The sequence below is a fragment of the Chiloscyllium plagiosum genome, unplaced genomic scaffold (assembly GCF_037043375.1).
Source record: "Chiloscyllium plagiosum isolate Xiang-an unplaced genomic scaffold, Cpla_swu_hap1 HiC_scaffold_15, whole genome shotgun sequence".
Classification (NCBI taxonomy): domain Eukaryota; kingdom Metazoa; phylum Chordata; class Chondrichthyes; order Orectolobiformes; family Hemiscylliidae; genus Chiloscyllium; species Chiloscyllium plagiosum.
In genome coordinates this window covers 1,883,776-1,905,058 of record NW_028270153.1, presented here as the reverse complement: position 1 = coordinate 1,905,058, position 21,283 = coordinate 1,883,776, and the positions used below count along the sequence as shown (strand labels likewise).

The 21,283-nt window shown below is 48.9% G+C and overlaps 2 protein-coding genes across 3 annotated transcripts in view; one reads left to right on the top strand and one right to left on the bottom strand.

The window, feature by feature from the left end:
* ergic3 (ERGIC and golgi 3) overlaps positions 1 to 21,283 on the bottom strand; it is a 71,795-nt gene that overhangs the window by 18,926 nt on the left and 31,586 nt on the right. The gene's annotated exons all lie outside the window — the stretch shown is intronic.
* On the top strand, positions 13,715 to 20,871 carry romo1 (reactive oxygen species modulator 1). Its single transcript, XM_043710976.2, has 3 exons — positions 13,715 to 13,819; positions 18,428 to 18,558; positions 19,646 to 20,871. Exons 2-3 carry the CDS (start codon positions 18,428 to 18,430, stop codon positions 19,752 to 19,754), a joined length of 240 nt encoding a protein of 79 aa, XP_043566911.1. The 5' UTR covers positions 13,715 to 13,819; the 3' UTR covers positions 19,755 to 20,871.

The window sequence follows — 21,283 nt, the reverse complement described above, 5'->3', positions numbered from 1 at the left end:
TTTCGGGCACAGGCCCTTCTTCAGGAATTCCTGAAGAAGGGCCTGTGCCCGAAACGTCGAATCTCCTGTTCCCTGGATGCTGCCTGACCTGCTGTGCTGTTCCAGCAATAAAGTTTCAACTTTGATCTCCAGCATCTGCAGACCTCACTTTCTCCTGTCCCTGTATAACACTGGGATACACTACTGGGGGGGACTGGTGTGTCCCTGTATAACACTGGGATACACTACCGAGGGGATAGGTCGGTCCCTGTATAACACTGGGGTGGAGTACTGTTGGGGACAGGTGTGTCCCTGTATAACACTGGAATACAGTACTGGTGAGGACAGGTCTGTCACTGTATAACACTGGTGTACAGTACTGGTGGGGACAGGTGTGTCCCTGTATAACACTGGTGTACAGTACTGGTGGGGACAGGTGTGTCCCTGTATAACACTGGGATACACTATTGGTGGGGACAGGTGTGTCCCTGTATAACACTGGGATACACTACCGGGGGGAACAGGTCTGTCCCTGTATAACACTGGGGTACACAATTGGTGGGGACATGTGTGTCCCTGTATAACACTGGGATACACTACTGGGGGGGGCAGGTCTGTCCCTGTATAACACTGGGATACAATACTTGTGGGGACAGGTGTGTCCCTGTATAGCACTGGGATACACTACTGGGGGGGACAGGTCGGTCCCTGTATAACACTGGAATACAGTACTGGTGAGGACAGGTCTGTCACTGTATAACACTGGGGTACAGTACTGGTGGGCACAGGTGTGTCCCTGTATAACACTGGTGTACAGTACTGGTGGGGACAGGTCTGTCCCTGTATAACACTGGGGTACAGTACTGGTGAGGACAGGTCTGTCACTGTATAACACTGGGGTACAGTACTGGTGGGGACATGTCTGTCACTGTGTACCACTGGGGTACAGTACTGGTGGGGATGGTTCTGTCACTGTGTAACGCTGGGGTACAGTACTGGTAAGGACAGGTCTGACACTGCGTAACACTGGAGTACAGTACAGGTGGGGACAGGTGTGTCCCTGTATAACACTGGGGTACAGTACAGGTGGGGACAGGTGTGTTCCTGTATAACACTGGGGTACAGTACTGGTGAGGACAGGTCTGTCCCTGTATAACACTGGGGTACAGTACTGGTGGGGACTGCTCTGTCACTGTGTAACGCTGGGGTACAGTACTGGTAAGGACAGGTGTGACACTGCATAACACTGGAGTACAGTACAGGTGGGGACAGGGGTGTCACTGTTAAACACTGGGGTACAGTACTGGTGGGGACGGGTATGTCACTGTATAACGCTGGGGTACAGTACTGGTGAGGACGGGTCTGTCTCTGTCTTAGGCTGGGGTGCAGTACTGGTGGAGATGTGTCTGTCTCTGTCTAACGCTGGGATACAGTACTGGTCGGGATGGGTTTGTCTTAGTATAACACTGGGGTACAGCACTGGTGGGGACTGGTCTTTCTCTGTATAACACTGGGGTACAGTGCTGGTGAGGACAGGTGTGTCCCTGTATGACATTGACAGACCCTTCCCTCACCAGTACTGTACCCCAATGTCATACAGGGACACACCTGTCCTCACCAGCACTGTACCTCAGTGTTATACAAAGAAAGACCAGTCCCCACCAGTGCTGTACCCCAGTGTTATACAGGGACAGACCTGTCCCCACCGGTACTGTACCCCAGTGTTATACAGGGACAGACCTGTCCCCACCAGTGCTGTACCCCAGTGTTATACAGTGACAGACCTGTCCTCACCAGTACTGTACCCCAGTGTTATACAGTGACAGACCCGTCCCCACCAGTACTATACCCAAATGTTATACAGGGACAGGCCGGTCCCCACCAGTACTGTACTCCAGTGTTATTCAGCGACAGACCTGTCTCCCACCCGTACTGTACCCCAGTGTTATACATTGGGGTACAGTACTGGTGAGGGAAGGGTCTGTCAATGTATAACACTGGGGTACAGTACTGGTGGGGACCGGCCTGTCCCTGTATAACTTTTGGGTATAGTACTGGTGGGGACGGGTCTGTCACTGTATAACACTGGGGTACAGTACTGGTGAGGACAGGTCTGTCACTGCATAACACTGGGGTACAGCACTGGTGGGGACAGGTCTGTCCCTGTATAACACTGGGGTACAGTACCGGTGGGGACAGGTCTGTCCCTGTATAACACTGGGGTACAGCACTGGTGGGGACTGGTCTTTCTTTGTATAACACTGAGGTACAGTGCTGGTGAGGACAGGTGTGTCCCTGTATGACATTGGGGTACAGTACTGGTGAGGAAAGGGTCTGTCAATGTATAACACTGGGGTACAGTACTGGTGGGGAAAGGTCTGTCCCTGTATAACATTTGGGTATAGTACTGGTGGGGACGGGTCTGTCTCTGTATAACACTGGGGTACAGTACTGGTGGGGACAGGTCTGTCTCTGCATAACGCTGGGGTACAGTACAGGTGAGGACAGGTCTGTCACTGTATAACACTGGGGTACAGCACTGGTGGGGACAGGTCTGTCCCTGTATAACACTGGGGTACAGTACCGGTGGGGACACGTCTGTCCCTGTATAACACTGGGGTACAGTACTGGTGGGCACGGCTGTGTCCCTGTATAATAATGGGATACAGTACTGGTGTGGACAGGTCTGTCCCTGCCTCACACTGGGGTACAGTACTGGTGAGGACAGGTCTGTCACTGTATAACACTGGGGTACAGCACTGGTGGGGACAGGTCTGTCCCAGTATAACACTGGGGTACAGTACCAGTGGGGACAGGTCTGTACCTGTATAACACTGGGGTACAGTACTGGTGGGGGACAAGTCTGTAACTATAACACTGGGGTACAGTACTGGTGGGGGACAGATGTGTCACTGTATAACACTGGGTACAGTACTGGTGGGGACAGGTCTGTCACTGTATAACACTGGGGTACAGTATTGGTGGGGACAGGTGTGTGCCTGTATAACACTGGGATACAGAATTGGTGGGGACAGGTGTGTCCATGTATAACACTGGGATACAGTACTGGTGGGGACAGGTCTGTCCCTGTATAACACTGGGGTACAGTACCGGTGGGGATACGTCTGTCCCTGTATAACACTGGGGTACAGTACTGGTGGGGACAGGTCTTTCACTGTATAACACTGGGGGACAGCACTGGTGGGGACAGGTCTGTCCCTGTATAACACTGGGGTACAGTACTGATGAGGACAGGTCTGTCACTGTATAACACTGGGGTACAGTACTGGTGGGGGACAGGTGTGTCACTGTATAACACTGGGGTACAGTACTGGTGGGGACAGGTCTGTCACTGTATAACACTGGGGTACAGTACTGGTGAGGACAGGTCTGTCACTGTAAAACACTGGGGTACAGTACCGGTGAGGACAGGTCTGTCACTGTATAACACTGGGGTACAGTACTGGTGGGGGACAGGTGTGTCACTGTATAACACTGGGATACAGTACTGGTGGGGACAGGTCTGACACTGTATAACACTGGGGTACAGTATTGGTGGGGACAGGTGTGTCCCTGTATAGCACTGGGATACAGTATTGGTGGGGACCGGTGTGTCCCTGTATAACACTGGGGTACAGTACTGGTGAGGACAGGTCTGTCACTGTAAAACACTGGGGTACAGTACCGGTGAGGACAGGTGTGTCCCTGTATGACATTGGGATACAGTACTGGTGAGGGAAGGGACTGTCAATGTCATACAGGGACACACCTGTCCTCACCGGTACTGTACCCCAGTGTTTTACAGTGACAGACCTGTCCTCACCAGTACTGTACCCCAGTGTTATACAGGGACATACCGGTCCCCACCAATACTGTATCCCAGTGCTATACAGGGACACACCTGTCCCCACCAATACTGTACCCCAGTGTTATACAGTGACAGACCTGTCCCCACCAGTACTGTATCCCAGTGTTATACAGTGACACACCTGTCCCTCACCAGTACTGTACCCCAGTGTTTTACAGTGACAGACCTGTCCTCACCAGTACTGTACCCCAGTGTTATACAGGGACAGACCTGTCCCCACCAGTGCTGTCCCCCAGTGTTATACAGTGAAAGACCTGTCCCCACCAGCGCTGTACCCCAATGTATAACACTGGGGAACAGTACGGGTGGGAGACAGGTCTGTCTCTGTATAACACTGGGGTACAGTACTGGTGGGGACAGGTCTGTCCCTGTATAACATTTGGGTATAGTACTGGTGGGGACGGGTCTGTCTCTGTATAACACTGGGGTACAGCACTGGTGGGGACTGGTCTTTCTTTGTATAACACTGAGGTACAGTGCTGGTGAGGACAGGTGTGTCCCCGTATGACATTGGGGTACAGTACTGATGAGGGAAGGGTCTGTCAATGTATAACACTGGGGTACAGTACTGGTGGGGACAGGTCTGTCCCTGTATAACATTTGGGTATAGTACTGGTGGGGACGGGTCTGTCTCTGTATAACACTGGGGTACAGTACTGGTGGGGACAGGTCTGTCTCTGCATAACGCTGGGGTACAGTACAGGTGAGGACAGGTCTGTCACTGTATAACACTGGGGTACAGCACTGGTGGGGACAGGTCTGTCCCTGTATAACACTGGGGTACAGTACCGATGGGGACACGTCTGTCCCTGTATAACACTGGGGTACAGTACTGGTGGGGACAGGTCTGTCCCTGTATAACATTTGGGTATAGTACTGGTGGGGACGGGTCTGTCTCTGTATAACACTGGGGTACAGTACTGGTGGGGACAGGTCTGTCTCTGCATAACGCTGGGGTACAGTACAGGTGAGGACAGGTCTGTCACTGTATAACACTGGGGTACAGCACTGGTGGGGACAGGTCTGTCCCTGTATAACACTGGGGTACAGTACCGGTGGGGACACGTCTGTCCCTGTATAACATTGGGGTACAGTACTGGTGGGGACGGCTGTGTCCCTGTATAATAATGGGATACAGTACTGGTGAGGACAGGTCTGTCACTGTATAACACTGGGGTACAGTACCGGTGGGGACAGGTCTGTCCCTGTATAACACTGGGGTACAATACTGGTGGGCACAGGTCAGTCACTGTATAACACTGGGGGTGCAGTAATGGTGGGGACAGGTCTGTCGCTGAATAACACTGTGGTACAGTACTGGTGAGGACAGGTGGGTCACTGGATAACGCAGGGGTACATACTGGTGGGGATGGTTCTGTCACTGTGTAACGCTGGGGTACAGTACTGGTAAGGACAGGTGTGACACTGCATAACACTGGAGTACAGTACAGGTGGGGACAGGTGTGTCACTGTATAACACTGGGGTACAGTACTGGGGGTGACAGGTCTGTCTCTGTCTAACGCTGGGGTACAGTACTGATCAGGATGGGACTGTCTCTGTCAAACGCTGGGGTACAGTACTGGTCGGGATGGGTTTGTCTCAGTATAACACTGGGGTACAGTACTGGTCGGGATGGGTTTGTCTCAGTATAACACTGGGGTACAGTACTGGTCGGGACGGGTTTGTCTCTGTATAACACTGGGGTACAGTGCTGGCGGGGACTGGTCTTTCTCTGTATAACACTGGGGTACAGTGCTGGTGAGGACAGGTGTGTCCCTGTATGACATTGACAGACCCTTCCCTCACCACTACTGTACCCCAATGTCATACAGGGACACACCTGTCCTCACCAGCACTGTAGCCCAGTGTTATACAGAGACAAACCCGTCCCGACCAGTACTGTACCCCAGTGTTATACATTGACAGACCCTTCCCTCACCACTACTGTACCCCAATGTATAACACTGGGGAACAGTACTGGTGAGGACAGGTCTGTCGCTGAATAACACTGGGGTACAGTACTGGTGGGGACCGGCCTGTCCCTGTATAACATTTGGGTATAGTACTGGTGGGGACGGGTCTGTCTCTGTGTAACATTTGGGTATAGTACTGGTGGGGACGGGTCTGTCTCTGCATAACGCTGGGGTACAGTACAGGTGGGGACAGGTCTGTCACTGTATAACACTGGGGTACAGCACTGGTGGGGACAGGTCTGTCACTGTATAACACTGGGGGACAGTACTGGTGGGGGAAGGGTCTGTCAATATATAACACTGGGGTACAGTACTGGTAGGGGACGGGTCTGTCACTGCATAACACTGGGGTACAGTCCTGGTGAGGACAGGTCTGTCACTGTATAACACTGGGGTACAGTCCTGGTGGGGACAGGTCTGTCACTGTATAACACTGGGGTACAGTCCTGGTGGGGACAGGTCTGTCACTGTATAACACTGGGGTACAGTACTGGTTGGGACAGGTCTGTCACTGTATAATACTGGGGTGCAGTACTGGTGGAGATGGGTCTGTCTCTGTCTAAAGCTCAGGTACAGTACTGATCGGGATGGGTCTGTCTCTGTCTAACGCTGGGGTACAGTACTGGTCGGGACAGGTCTGTCGCTGTATAACACTGGAGTACAGTATTGGTGGGGACAGGTCTGTCACGGTGTAACTCTGGGGTACAGTACTGGTAAGGACAGGTCTGTCTATGTATAACGCTGGGGTGCAGTACTGGTGGGGACAGGTCTGTCACTGTAAAACACTGGGTACAGCACTGGTGAGGGAAGAGTCTGTCAATGCATAACACTGGGGAACAGTACTGATGGGAGACAGGTCTGTCGCTGAATAACACTGGGGTACAGTACTGGTGGGGACATGTGCGTCACTATAACACTGGGGTACAGTACTGGTGGGGACAGATCTGTCACTGTATAACCTGGGGGTACAGTACTGGTGGGGACCGGTCTGTCCCTGTATAACCCTGGGGTACAGCACTGGTGAGGGACAGGTGTGTCACTATAACACTGGTGTACAGTAATGGTGGGGACAGGTCTGTCACAGTGTAACACTAGGGTACAGTACTGGTGAGGGAAGGGTCTGTCACTGTATAACACTGGAGGACAGTACTGGTGGGGACGGGTGTGTCCCTGTATAACACTGGGGTACAGTACTGATGGGGACAGGTCTGTCTCTGTATAACACTCGGATACAGTACTGGTGGGGGACAAGTCTGTAAATATAACACTTGGGTACAGTATTGGTGGGTACAGATGTGTCACTGTATAACACTCGGATACAGTACTGGTGGGGGACAAGTCTGTAAATATAACACTTGGGTACAGTATTGGTGGGTACAGATGTGTCACTGTATAACACTGGGTACAGTACTGGTGGGGGACAGGTGTGTCACTGTATAACACTGGGGTACAGAAATGGAGGGGACGGGTCTGTCACTGTATAACACTGGGGTACAGTACTGGTGGGGACAGGTCTGTCCCTGTATAACCCTGGGGTACAGTACTGGTGGGGACTGGTCTGTCACTGTATAACATTAGGGTATAGTACTGGTGAGGATGGGTCTGTCTCTGTATAACACTGGGGTACAGTATTGGTAAGGACAGGTTTGTAACTGTATAACACTGGGATACAGTACTAGTCGGGACAGGTCTGTCACTGTATAACTCTGGGGTAAGTACTGGTGGTGACAGGTTTGTCCCTGTATAACACTGGGGTACAGTACCGGTGGGGACACGTCTGTCCCTGTATAACACTGGGGTACAGTACTGGTGAGGACAGGTCTGTCGCTGTATAACACTGGACTACAGTACTGGTGGGGACAGGTGTGTCCCTGTATAACACTAGGGTACAGCACTGGTGAGGGAAGAGTCTGTCAATGCATAACACTGGGGTACAGTACTGGAGCGTACAGGTCTGTCACTATATAACACTGGGGTACAGTGCTGGTCGGGACGGGTCTGTCTCTGTCTAATGCTGGGGTACAGTCCTGGTCAGGATGGGTCTGTCTTTGTATAACACTGGGGTACAGTACTGGTGAGGACAGGTCTGTCACGGTGTTACTCTGGGGTACAGTACTGGTCGGGACAGGTCTGTCAGTGTATAACACTGGGGTACAGTACTGGTGGGGACGGGTCTGTCGCTGTTTAAGACTGGAGTACAGTACTGGTGGGGACAGGTCTGTCACGGTGTTACTCTGGGGTACAGTACTGGTAAGGACAGGTTTGTCACTGTATAACACTGGGGTACAGTACTAGTCGGGACAGATCTGTCACTGTATAACTCTGGGGTAGAGTACTGGTGAGGACAGGTCTGTCACTGTATAACATTGTGGTACAGTACTGGTGGGGACAGGTCTGTCCCTGTACAACACTGGGGTACAGGACTGGTGGGGGAAGGGTCTGTCAATGTATAACACTGGGGTACAGTACTGGTGGGGGACAGGTGTGTCACTATAACACTGGGGTACAGTATTGGTGGGGACAGATCTGTCACTGTATAACACTGGGGTATAGTACTGGGGGGGACAGACCTGTCACTGAATAACACTGGGGTACAGTACTGGGGGGGACAGGTCTGTCACTGTATAACATTAGGGTATAGTACTGGTGAGGACGGGTCTGTCTCAGTATAACACTGGGGTACAGTACTGGTAAGGACATGTTTGTCACTGTATAACACTGGGGTACTGCACTGGTGAGGGAAGGGTCTGTCAATGTATAACACTGGGGTACAGTACTGGTGGGGACAGATCTGTCACTGTATAACACTGGGGTAGAGTATTGTGGGGACAGATCTGTCACTGTATAACACTGGGGTAGAGTATTGTGGGGACAGGTCTGTCACTGTGAAACACTGGGGTACAGTACTGGTGAGGACAGGTCTGTCACTGTGGAACACTAGGGTACAGTACTGGTGGGAGAAAGGTCTGTCGCCGAATAACACTGGGGTACAGTACTGGTGGGAGACAGGTCTGTCGCTGAATAACACTGGGGTACAGTACTGGTGGGAGACAGGTCTGTCACTGTGTAACCCCGGATGTACAGTACTGGTGAGAACAGGTCTGTCACTGTAAAACACTGGGGCACAGTACCGGTGAGGACAGGTCTGTCACTGTATAACACTGGGGTACAGTACTGGTGGGGACGGGTCTGTCGCTGTATAAGACTGGAGTACGGTACTGGTGGGGGCAGGTCTGTCATTGTATAACACTGGGGTAGAGTATTGTGGGGACAGGTCTGTCACTGTGTAACACTAGGGTACATCTTTGAGGAGAAAGTGAGGTCTAGAGATGCTGGAGATCAGAGATGGAAATGTGTTGCTGGAAAAGCGCAGCAGGTCAGGCAGCATGTAGGGAACAGGAGAATCAGGAAGGGCTAATGCCCGAAACGTCGATTCTCCTGTTCCCGAGATGCTGCCTGACCTGCTGCGCTTTTCCAGCAACACATTTCCAACACTAGGGTACAGTACTGGTGAGGACAGGTCTGTCTCTGTCTAACGCTGGGGTACAGTACCGGTGAGGACAGGTCTGTCTCTGTCTAACGCTGGGGTACAGTATTGGTGGGGACAGGTCTGTCATTGTATAACGCTGGGGTACAGTACTGGGGAGGACAGGTCTGTCGATGTAGAACACTGGAGTACAGTACTGGTGGGGACAGGTCTGTCCCTGTATAACATTAGGGTACAGGACTGGTGAGGACGGGTCTGTCGCTGTATAACACTGGACTACAGTACTGGTGGGGACAGGTGTGTCACTGTATAACACTGGGGTACAGCACTGGTGAGGGAAGGGTCTGTCAATGTATAACACTGGTGTACAGTACTGGTGGGGACAGATCTGTCACAGTATAACACTGGGGTAGAGTATTGTGGGGACAGATCTGTCACTGTATAACACTGGGGTAGAGTATTGTGGGGACAGGTCTGTCACTGTGAAACACTGGGGTACAGTACTGGTGAGGACAGGTCTGTCACTGTGGAACACTAGGGTACAGTACTGGTGGGAGAAAGGTCTGTCGCTGAATAACACTGGGGTACAGTACTGGTGGGAGACAGGTCTGTCACTGTGTAACCCCGGATGTACAGTACTGGTGAGAACAGGTCTGTCACTGTAAAACACTGGGGCACAGTACCGGTGAGGACAGGTCTGTCACTGTATAACACTGGGGTACAGTACTGTTGGTGACGGGTCTGTCGCTGTATAAGACTGGAGTACGGTACTGGTGGGGGCAGGTCTGTCATTGTATAACACTGGGGTAGAGTATTGTGGGGACAGGTCTGTCACTGTGTAACACTAGGGTACATCTTTGAGGAGAAAGTGAGGTCTGCAGATGCTGGAGATCAGAGATGGAAATGTGTTGCTGGAAAAGCGCAGCAGGTCAGGCAGCATGTAGGGAACAGGAGAATCAGGAAGGGCTAATGCCCGAAACGTCGATTCTCCTGTTCCCGAGATGCTGCCTGACCTGCTGCGCTTTTCCAGCAACACATTTCCAACACTAGGGTACAGTACTGGTGAGGACAGGTCTGTCTCTGTCTAACGCTGGGGTACAGTACCGGTGAGGACAGGTCTGTCATTGTATAACGCTGGGGTACAGTACTGGGGAGGACAGGTCTGTCGCTGTAGAACACTGGAGTACAGTACTGGTGGGGACAGGTGTGTCACTGTATAACACTAGGGTACAGTACTGGTGAGGGAGGGGTCTGTCAATGTATAACACTGGTGTACAGTACTAGTGGGGACAGATCTGTCACAGTATAACACTGGGGTACAGTACTGGGGGGGACAGGTCTGTCACTGTATTACAGTGGGGTACAGTCCTGGTGGGACCAGTCTGTCACTGTAAAACACTGGGGTATAGTACTGGTGAGGACGGGTCTGTCTGAGAAAACACTGGGATACAGTACTGGTAAGGACAGGTTTGTCACTGTATAACACTGGGGTACAGCACTGGTGAGGGAAGGGTCTGTCAATGTATAACACTGGGGTACAGTACTGGTGGGGACAGATCTGTCACTGTATAACACTGGGGTAGAGTATTGTGGGACAGATCTGTCACTGTGAAACACTGGGGTACAGTACTGGTGAGGACAGGTCTGTCACTGTGGAACACTAGGGTACAGTACTGGTGGGGACGGGTCTGTCACTGTATAACACTGGGGTACAGTACTAGTGAGGACAGGTCTGTCACTGTATAACACTGGGGTACAGTACTGGTGGGGACGGGTCTGTCGCTGTATCAGACTGGAGTACAGTACTGGTGGGGACAGGTCTGTCACTGTATAACACTGGGGTACAGTACTGGTGGGGGCAGGTCTGTCATTGTATAACACTGGGGTAGAGTATTGTGGGGGCCGGTATGTCACTGTATAACACTGGGGTGCAGTACAGGTGGAGACAGGTCTGTCTCTGTCAAACGCTCGGGTACAGTACTGGTCGGGATGGGTCTGTCCATGTATAACACTGGGGTACAGTACTGGTCGGAACAGGTCTGTCTTTGTATAACACTGGGGTACAGTACTAGTCGGAACAGGTCTGTCACTGTATAACTCTGGGGTACAGTACTGGTGAGGACAGGTGTGTCACTGTATAACACTGTGGTACAGTACTGGTGGGGACCGGTCTGTCCCTGTATAACATTAGGGTACAGTACTGGTGAGGACGGGTCTGTCTCTGTATAACACTGGGGTACAGCACTGGTTGGGACTGGTGTGTCACTATAACACTGGTGTACAGTACTGGTGGGGACAGGTCTGTCCCTGTATAACACTGGGGTACAGTACTGGTGAGGACAGGTCTGTCACTGTATAACACTGGGGTACAGTACTGGTGAGGACAGGTCTGTCACTGTAAAACACTGGAGTACAGTACTGGTGGGGGCAGGTGTGTCCCTGTATAACACTGGGATACAGTACTGATGGGGACAGGTCTGTCTCTGTATAACACTCGGATACAGTACTGGCGGGGGACAAGCCTGTAACTATAACACTGGGGTACAGTATTGCTGGGGACAGATGTGTCACTGTATAACACTAGGTACAGTACTGCTGGGGGACAGGTGTGTCACTGTATAACACTGGGATACAGTATTGGTGGGGAAAGGTCTGTCACTGTATAACACTGACAGACCTGTCCCCACCAGTACTGTACCCCAGTGTTATACATTGGGGTACAGTACTGGTGGGGACAGGTCTGTACTGTATAACACTGGGGTACAGTACTGGTGGGGACAGGTCTGTCAATGTATAACACTGGGGTACAGTACTGGTGGGGACAGGTCTGTCCCTGTATAACACTGGAGTACAGTACTGGTGGGCTGAAAATGTGTTGCTGGAGAAGCGCAGCAGGTCAGGCAGCATCCAGGGAACAGGAGAATCGACATTTCGGGCATAAGCCCTTCTTCAGGACTCCTGAAAAAGGGCTTATGCCCGAAACGTCGATTCTCCTGTTCCCTGGATGCTGCCTGACCTGCTGCGCTTCTCCAGCAACACATTTTCAGCTCTGATCTCCAGCATCTGCAGACCTCACTTTCTCCTCATACAGTACTGGTGGGGGCCGGTGTGTCACTGTATAACACTGGGGTGCAGTACTGGTGGAGACGGGTCTGTCTCTGTCTAACGCTCGGGTACAGTACTGGTCGGGATAGGTCTGTCTTTGTATAACACTGGAGTACAGTACTGGTGGGGACAGGTGTGTCCCTGTATAACACTGGGGTACAGTACTTTACCCCAGTCTGTCTCTGGGGTACAGTACTTTACCCCAGTCTGTCTCTGTATAACGCTGGGGTAAAGTACTGTACCCCAGTGTTATACAGGGACAGACCAGTCCCCCACCAGTACTGTAGCCCAGTGGTACACAGTGACAGACCTGTGCCCACCAGTACTTTGTATAACGCTGGGGTAAAGTACTGGTGGGGACAGGTCTGTCACTGTATAACACTGGGGTACAGTACTGGTGGGGACAGGTCTGTCCCTGTATAACACTGGGGTAAAGTACTGGTGGGGACAGGTCTGTACTGTATAACGCTGGGGTAAAGTACTGGTGGGGACAGGTCTGTCACTGTATAACACTGGGGTACAGTACCGGTGAGGACAGGTCTGTCTCTGTATAACACTGGGGTACAGTACTGGTGGGGACAGGTCTGTCCCTGTATAACACTGGGGTACAGTACTGGTGGGGACAGGTCTGTCCCTGTATAACACTGGGGTACAGTACTGGTGGGGACAGGTCTGTCAGTGTATAACACTGGGGTACAGTACCGGTGAGGACAGGTCTGTCTCTGTATAACACTGGGGTACAGTACTGGTGAGGACAGGTCTGTCTCTGTATAACACTGGGGTACAGTACTGGTGGGGACAGGTCTGTCTCTGTATAACACTGGGGTACAGTACTGGTGGGGACAGGTCTGTCTCTGTATAACACTGGGGTACAGTATTGGTGGGGACAGGTCTGTCCCTGTGTAACACTGGGGTACAGTACTGGTGGGGACAGGTCTGTCACTGTATAACACTGGTGATGGTTGGAGAGGCACTGAACTAATTTGTTGATGAATATTCTGCTAGTTTTGCCTCAGTGTCGATGTCCATTTGTTGCAGTATTTATTGTTCCTGACTGTGAAGGCTGTTGGGTGTTTGCTCAGTAATGGAATGACTGCACTGTGCCAGCACTCACACTTACACACTTACACACTCACTCACACAGTTACCCAACAGCGTGGCTTAGCCCTGGGCTGGAGCTGCCTCATCAACTCTGCCCGAAACGCCGATTTTGCCTGCTCCTCGGATACTGCCTGAATTGCTGTGCTCTTCCAGCACCACTGATCCCGAACTCTGACCCTTCACCGGGTCAACTGACGTCAAGCAGGAGGCGGGGCATTCACTGCTCAACGCACATCCGGCCACTGTGCACACGCCACGTCCGGTGGGATGAGAAGATTATCTGAGGGTGTAAGACCGACTTTACGGTGAGTGGGGCCGGGGCCGGGGCCGGGGGCCGGGGGCCGGGGCCCGGGGCCCGGGGGCCGGGGGTCCCTGCTCGGGGCCCGTGTGCTGGAATGAGGTGGTTGTCTCCGGGCCCTGTGGTCATCACTTCCATGTGGGGTATCCTCTACCCAAACACAGGGCTTGCCCGAGCGGCCTCTCCTGCTGTTCAAGCAGCACTCTCACTGAAGGAACCTTCTCCCCAGTCCATTAGGCTCCCCACCTCATTACAATTTGTCCAAATTTTGTTTTTAAAAAAGCTGAATTCCAGAGGCAACTAAAGTGACTGACCTTGACAACAAGGCTACATGTGACCAAGTATGGCATTAAACAGCCAATTAAACTGCGGTCAATAGGAATTGGGTGAAAAACTCATGGGTTGGAGTCATAGCCACCTTCCTTTCTTCTTGCTATGGGAGGAGGCCTGCTGTCTCTGCCCGAGGTTATCACATGGAAGTTCTGCAGGTTTTCCCCTCTGGAACAAGTGGGATTTGAACCTGGGACTTCTGGCCCTCAGATACAGACACTATCACTACCACCAGATCCCTGGTTCCTCGGGATGGTGTCTCAGGCCCAGTTATCTTCAGCGGCTTTATCTGAAGGTCAGAAGTGGGCATGTTTACTGATGACTGCATAATATTCAGCATAATTCATGATTCTTCAGATACTGAAGCGGTCCATGTTCAACTACTACAAGATCGTCACATTTGGAGTCGATAATTGGGAAGTAACATTCACACCAGACAATGACCATCTTCAACAAGATAATCTAACTATCAAAGTTGAAACTTTATTGCTGGAACAGCACAGCAGGTCAGGCAGCATCCAGGGAACAGGAGATTCGACGTTTCGGGCACAGGCCCTTCTTCAGGAATGAGCAGAGAGTGTTCAGCAGGAGAAGATAAAAGGTAGGGAGGAGGGACTTGGAGGAGGGGCGTTGGACCCTCCAGCCGGAACCCTCCAGCCGGATCCCTCCAGCCCGGCACCGCCTTCCTGACCTGCAGTCTTCTTCTTGACCTCTCCGCCTCCATCCTACTCCGACCTATCACCCTCACCTTGACCTCTTTCCACCTATCACATTTCCAACGCCCCTCCTCCAAGTCCCTCCTCCCTACCTTTTATCTTCTCCTGCTGAACACTCTCTGCTCATTCCTGAAGAAGGGCCTGTGCCCGAAACGTCGAATCTCCTGTTCCCTGGATGCTGCCTGACCTGCTGTGCTGTTCCAGCAATAAAGTTTCAACTTTGATCTCCAGCATCTGCAGACCTCACTTTCTAATCTAACTATCACCCCGTTATGTTCAATGGCATTTCCATCAACATCCTCAGACATTAACAATGATCAGAAATTGAACTGGATCAGCTGTACAAATATTGGCTGCAAGAGCAGGTCAGAGGCTAGGAATTCTGGCAAATAACTCCTGTTCCAAACACCTACCATCATCTTCAAGACACGAGTCAGAAGTGCGATGTAAAACTTTCCACTTGCCTGGATGAATGCCACTCCAACAACACTGAAGAAGCTTGATACCACTCAGGACAAAGTGGCCCACTCGATTGGCATCCCATCCACCACCTTCAACAATCACACCCTTCACCCCCAATACACACGCAGCAGTGTACGTCTAGAAGATGCAGTGTTATAGCTCATCTGGCTTCTTAGCATCCGCCAAACTCATGATCTCGCCCATCCAGGGCAAGGGCAGCAGATAAGTGGGGGCACCAGCAGTTCCAAGATCCACTCCACTTGGGACTTGAAAATGTGTTGCCATGTTGAAATTTTGCAAATCCCATCTTCAGTGCACTGTGGGTGTACCTATAACTCGAGACCTGCAACTGTTCAAGTAGGCAGCTCATTGCCACCTTTTCCAGGGCAATTTGGATTGATAATGAATGCTGGCCCAACCCAGCCACACGTGTAAGACCATAAGACACAGGAGCAGAAATTAGGCCATTTGGCCCATCATATCTGCTCTGCCATTCTCCCACCACCTCCCTGTAACCTTTGGATCCCCTTACCATTCAACATCCTATCGATCTCAGCCTTAAATATACTCAATGACTTGATCTTCTGTGGCAATGATTTCCAAAGATAGACCACTCTGGCTGAAGATGATTCTCCTCATCTCCGTTCAATAGGGTCTTCCCTTTACTCTAAAGCTGTTCCCTCGGGTGCCTGCTAATGGAAACATTTTCCCAACATCCACTTTGTCCAAGCTTTTCAGTGTTCTATAATTTTCAATTAGATTCCTTCTAACCTCCATCGACCACAGAGCGAGTCCTTAAATATTCCTCATACGTTGAGCCTTTCATTCCTGGGATCATTCTTGTGATCCTCCTCTGGATGCACTCCAGGGCTAGTACATTAGATTAGATTAGATTCCCTACAGTGTGGAAACAGGCTCTTCGGCCCAACTAGTCCACACCGACCCTCCGAAGAGCAACCCACCCAGACCCATTCCCCCTAACTAATGCACCTAACTCTACAGGTAAATTTAGCATAAACAATTCACCTAACCCCCACATCTTTGGACTTTGGGAGGAAACCCACACAGACAGTGGGCCAAGGCTGGAATTGAACTCTGGTCCACTGGCACTGAGAGGCAGCAGTGGTAACCACTGAGCCACCGTGCCACTTCCTAAGATTATGGAACCCAAAATTGCTCTCAATATTCTAAATGTGGTCTGATCTGACCCTTGCACAACACCACTCATCACTGGCTGCCATCCTGAGGAGGACCCTTGTCCCATCGCTTTCCACCTTCTGCCAGACAGCCAAGCTTCTATCCATTGCTAGCACCTGGCTTCTAACACCATGGGCCCTTACCTTACTCAGTAGCCTCCTGGGTGGCACCTTGTCAAAGGCCTTCTTGAAGTCCAGGTAGATAACATCCATTGGCTCTCCTTGATCTAACCTACTCATTAACTCCTCAAAGAATTCTAACAGCTTTGTCAGGCATGACCTCCCCTTCATGAAACCATGCTGACTTTGTCCTATTTTACCATGCACTTCCAAGTATTCAGAAATCTCAGCCTTCACAATGAGCTCCCAAATCTTATCCATGACCAAAGTTTTGCCTCTCTTATGCTCTTTATATATCTAAAGAAACTCCTGCAATCTTTTAAATTACCAACTAGCTTACCCTCATATACTCTTCTCCCTCCTTACTACTTTGTTAGTTGTCCCCTGTTGGTCTTTGTAAACTTCCCAATCCCCTGGTTTCCCACTGCCCTCTGCCACATTATGTGCTTTCTCTTTTGCACTTATGCTGTTCCTGACTTTCCTTGTTGTCTCATCCTGTACTGTGCTGTGCTGCTTTTTGTTTGAGATGAATCTGTCTCTCAAATTACTCCCAGAAACTCCTGTCATTGCTATTACGTTGTCTTTCCTGCTAGGCTCCTCTCCCAGTCAATTCTACCCAGCTCCTTCCTCTTGCCTCTGTAGATGCCCTTATGCAACTGTAATACCGTTACCTCTGATTCCACCTTCTCGCTCGCAAATTTCAGAGTAAATTCAACGATATTATGATAACTGCCTCCGAAGGGTTCCTTCACCTTAAACTCCCTTATCAAGTCTGCCTGATTGCATAACACTAAATCCAGTATTGCCTGTTCCCTAGTGGGTTTCACCACAAGCTGCTCCAAAAAGCCATCTCATAGACATTCCACAAAGTCCTTTTCTTGCGATCCACTACATGTATGAATTTAAAAGTGTTTCATGTTTACCATTCCAGAGGTTAGTTTTCAATTAGAGGGTTTTATTGATCAAATTTGTGCCATTGAGAGATTTTTAATCCCCGGGTCACCAGAATTTAACCTCTGGATTACTAATAGTTACATTCCCATTAACATCTCCATATTTGTGGGAATGAGTTGGAGGGATATAAGAGACCTGTTTGCTATCTACTGTAGGTTAACAAAGATCATTTGATATCAGTCCAAAATTCTCGATATTATGCTTGATATTAGGTCTTAAAAACAGTAGTCAAAATAAAGGTTGCTGAATAAACTAGAATCAAACTAATAACTGAAATTGCAACAAAAAAGGAGAATCTCCTAAATAGTTACTTATTTGCCCTAGTTGGGGAATTGTTAGATATCAGAAAAGGCCAACCAAAGTAAGAATTGTGGACAACGAATTGCAAGAAACCGGTGTCAGTTCCAGACCCAATTTTGTTAAATCTGGAATTAGTGTCTGTGGCTGAATGAGGTTAAGGGGTGGCCTTAGAGGTTTATAAAATCATGACGGGCATACATAAGGCAAATAGCAAGGGGGAGTTCAAAACTAGGGTCATATTTTTAAAGTGAGAAGAGAAAGTTTTAAAAAGGACAGAGTGGTTCGTGTGTGGAGTGAATTGCCAGGGGGAGTGGTGGATGCAGGTACAGTTACAGCATTTAAAATACATTTGGATAAGTACGCGAATAGGAAAGTTTAGTGGGATGTGGGCCAAGTGGAACTCGTTTGGTTTAGGAACATGGTCAGTGTGGACTAATTGGACTGAAGGGTCTGTTTCATGCTATATGACTCTGGGGGAAGAAGCGTGGGTTACTAATCAGTCATGGTATTCTCTAATCACTGCCTTTCTCTCTCTAGATGCCAGTCACTGTGGGACCGTATGGGCAGTCACAGCCCAGCTGCTTTGACAGGGTTAAAATGGGCTTCATGATGGGCTGTGCAGTTGGCATGGCAGCTGGTGCACTTTTTGGCAGTTTCTCATGCCTCAGGTTAGTATAATCGCTTCACTGTTCCACCTTTGCTGAAAGGAAACACAAATATAATCGGATGTGTTTCCCAAATGTCAAAGATGAGCCAATATAGATGCTCCCATGATATCTGTCAGTATGCACCTGCACAGGCACTATGACCAGCTCAGATATATCTGAGAATCTGGACAATATTACTGAATACAGCAAGTTTTTGAGAACTGTAAAGGCACCATCCTGGTTATTTGCTGCTAAGAGATATCACAGTTGGAATGAAATACTAATCAAGCGAAGCTTTCTAAACCACTGATTGTTAATACATTCATGATAAACATTCCATCGTGTGAGTTCAAAAAGTATTCAACAATGCTTTAAGTAGGGATCAGTAATCGGGTTTGTATAAGTGGTCACAGATTTTCAGTATTATTAAGCCTGATTGTATCCAGGACAGGTATAATCCACTGCTGTTATCTGTGAAAGGCTAACTTGAGGTAGATTTACCATAGTAAGTGGTAAAGCAGACTCAGTGGGACTCCAGCTCCTATTTATCATTTCATGTGAAGATCCTGTTATAACCATGTCCTTTTCAGTATGGAGTCATCCTTAGTTTCATGTCATATTGAAAGGAAAGACCACCAATACATCATTAGAGGGTCCAGCTAAACTGAAGTCTACAATCTCACTGATCAGAAAGAACCAAACTTCAGTTTGTCAGCATTTGCATAGCAAAACAATGGAGCCAATGTCTTGCCTGCAGCTAGAGATTGAGTTTGACCTCCAGTCAGTTCTTCTATAATACGATGATTGTGTCGTGCAACTCTGCTTTATATAAAAATTGCAGGATAGAAACAGCGACTGAAGTGTTGGCTCTGTAATCGTGTTACAGTCAACACGTTTTAAAGGTTTGCACTTTAGAAACAGTGTCCCCAGTTCATCAATCATGTTACACTAAGTTTGCGTTAATGAAACCTGCTTTATAACAGAACGAGCTGTATATTGTTTGAATAGCTGAGCCTCATTGAATTAGAAAATGAGAGATCAAGAATTTTGATTTTACTATCCATTTAGCAACTACAACAGTGTAACTGTCCCACTATTTGGTTTCCAGGTTGGGGCTGAGAGGCCGAGAGCTGCTGGGTGGTGTCGGGAAGACCATGATGCAGAGCGGAGGCACCTTTGGAACCTTCATGGCAATTGGAATGGGAATCAGATGTTAACAAAATTGTTTTTCTTCCTTTCTGCTGAAATTTCAAATATTGCAGATAATGTATCAACTGGCTCTGCCCCCTGATTACAAGCTGTATAATAATGGAAATTAAAGTGTATGATTTACTGTTGCTTCAAGTTTTGGAAATGGACTGAGGTATTTCTCCAGCAGTAGGTGAACTTCTAAAAAGGTTGCTAACAGTAGCACAAGAGGGTGACAAATAGCACAAACAGGACCAGAGGTCAATAGCAAAATACAAATGAAATATATCTGGTAGGGGAAGCTTTTGCTGCATGATGTTTGATGAAGATAGAACAGACTTTAGGAGAACATGAAAAAACAAAGTATAAATGTTGGAGAACTCAAGTCAGTCCTGCAGAATCTGCAGAGACAGAAACATAGTCTCGCAGTTATGATTCTGGTTCTGATGGTGCCAGACCTCTTGAGTTCTTCCAGCATCCACACATCATTTTGTTTCTTATATGTGTCCATCCACTTTGGGCAGTCTGCCACCATCCTCCTAAAATAAAAACGTGTGAAGCAGTGATTTTAATGGGAATGTTAGAGGCAGTCCAAAATAAATGGCACAATTTTAAAGGGGCTGCGTGGACAGAAATCTTTGGATCTGGGAGGAAAAGTTGAGAATACTGTTTTAAAAATGCATCAAATCTTTGGCTTTATAAAAGAAAAACAGAACAAAAGCAGGGGAGTTATGATGACGCTTTAGAAAAAATGCTTCGGCCATATCTGATTCAAGGCATTTAATTCTGTGCAACATCAAAACCTCATTGTGTGCACATGGGGGAAATTTACAGCTGGGTTACTGTCTTTGGAACAAGGAGGATGATGATGATAATAATAGTGTTTCACAACAAAGGAGTTTGATCAAGTAACTAAGAAATCTTGCATCAGTAGGAAGGTTGTTGACCAAACTGAGTTGTGATCTAAAATATGCTGCTTGACAGAACAGTGAAAACAGATTCAGCGGTAACATTCAAAAATGAATATGGGGAACTGGTACTGGCTTAAAGTGTTTCTTTGCCGTATGATTCTCAGGAAATTGGACTTGTACCAGTTCCACTTATGTTTTAATAACCTATTAAATGTTGATTCTATGTTGCACCCAAGCTGTTGTGATTGTAGTGTTTTTGGCCTCAGAACCAGAACAATAAGCAGCTGTCAGAGGTAAAGAACTTGCAACATCCAACAGAAAAATTGTTCTAACTTCACTTTTATATTGGGGCAGTTAATCAAGTGAGTATGGACTGAGGTGAGAAAGAATTGGCTAATTATGTGTTTCTGACCATTCTTCACTGGTTCTTAATGGCCATCCACAGTTGTTTAAAACAGTTATCATGTCTTACACTGAATAGTGATTCAGTAGGAAACACATCTACTGATGATTTGTTCCTGGTGAAGGAATCAGCAACTTCCAAGTCGAGTGGGGTAACAATACCCAATCAAAATAATACTATCTATTTAACCTTCACTAAACTGAATTGTCAATTATATAATAAGGTATGGTACACCATAAGTTTT

Bases quoted from the DNA above. Each gene is read 5' to 3' on its own strand.
- romo1 (XM_043710976.2), top strand. From the start codon at position 18,428: ATGCCAGTCACTGTGGGACCGTATGGGCAGTCACAGCCCAGCTGCTTT. The intron at 18,559-19,645 runs GTTAGTATAATC...TTTGGTTTCCAG, and splicing joins GGCAGTTTCTCATGCCTCAG to GTTGGGGCTGAGAGGCCGAG.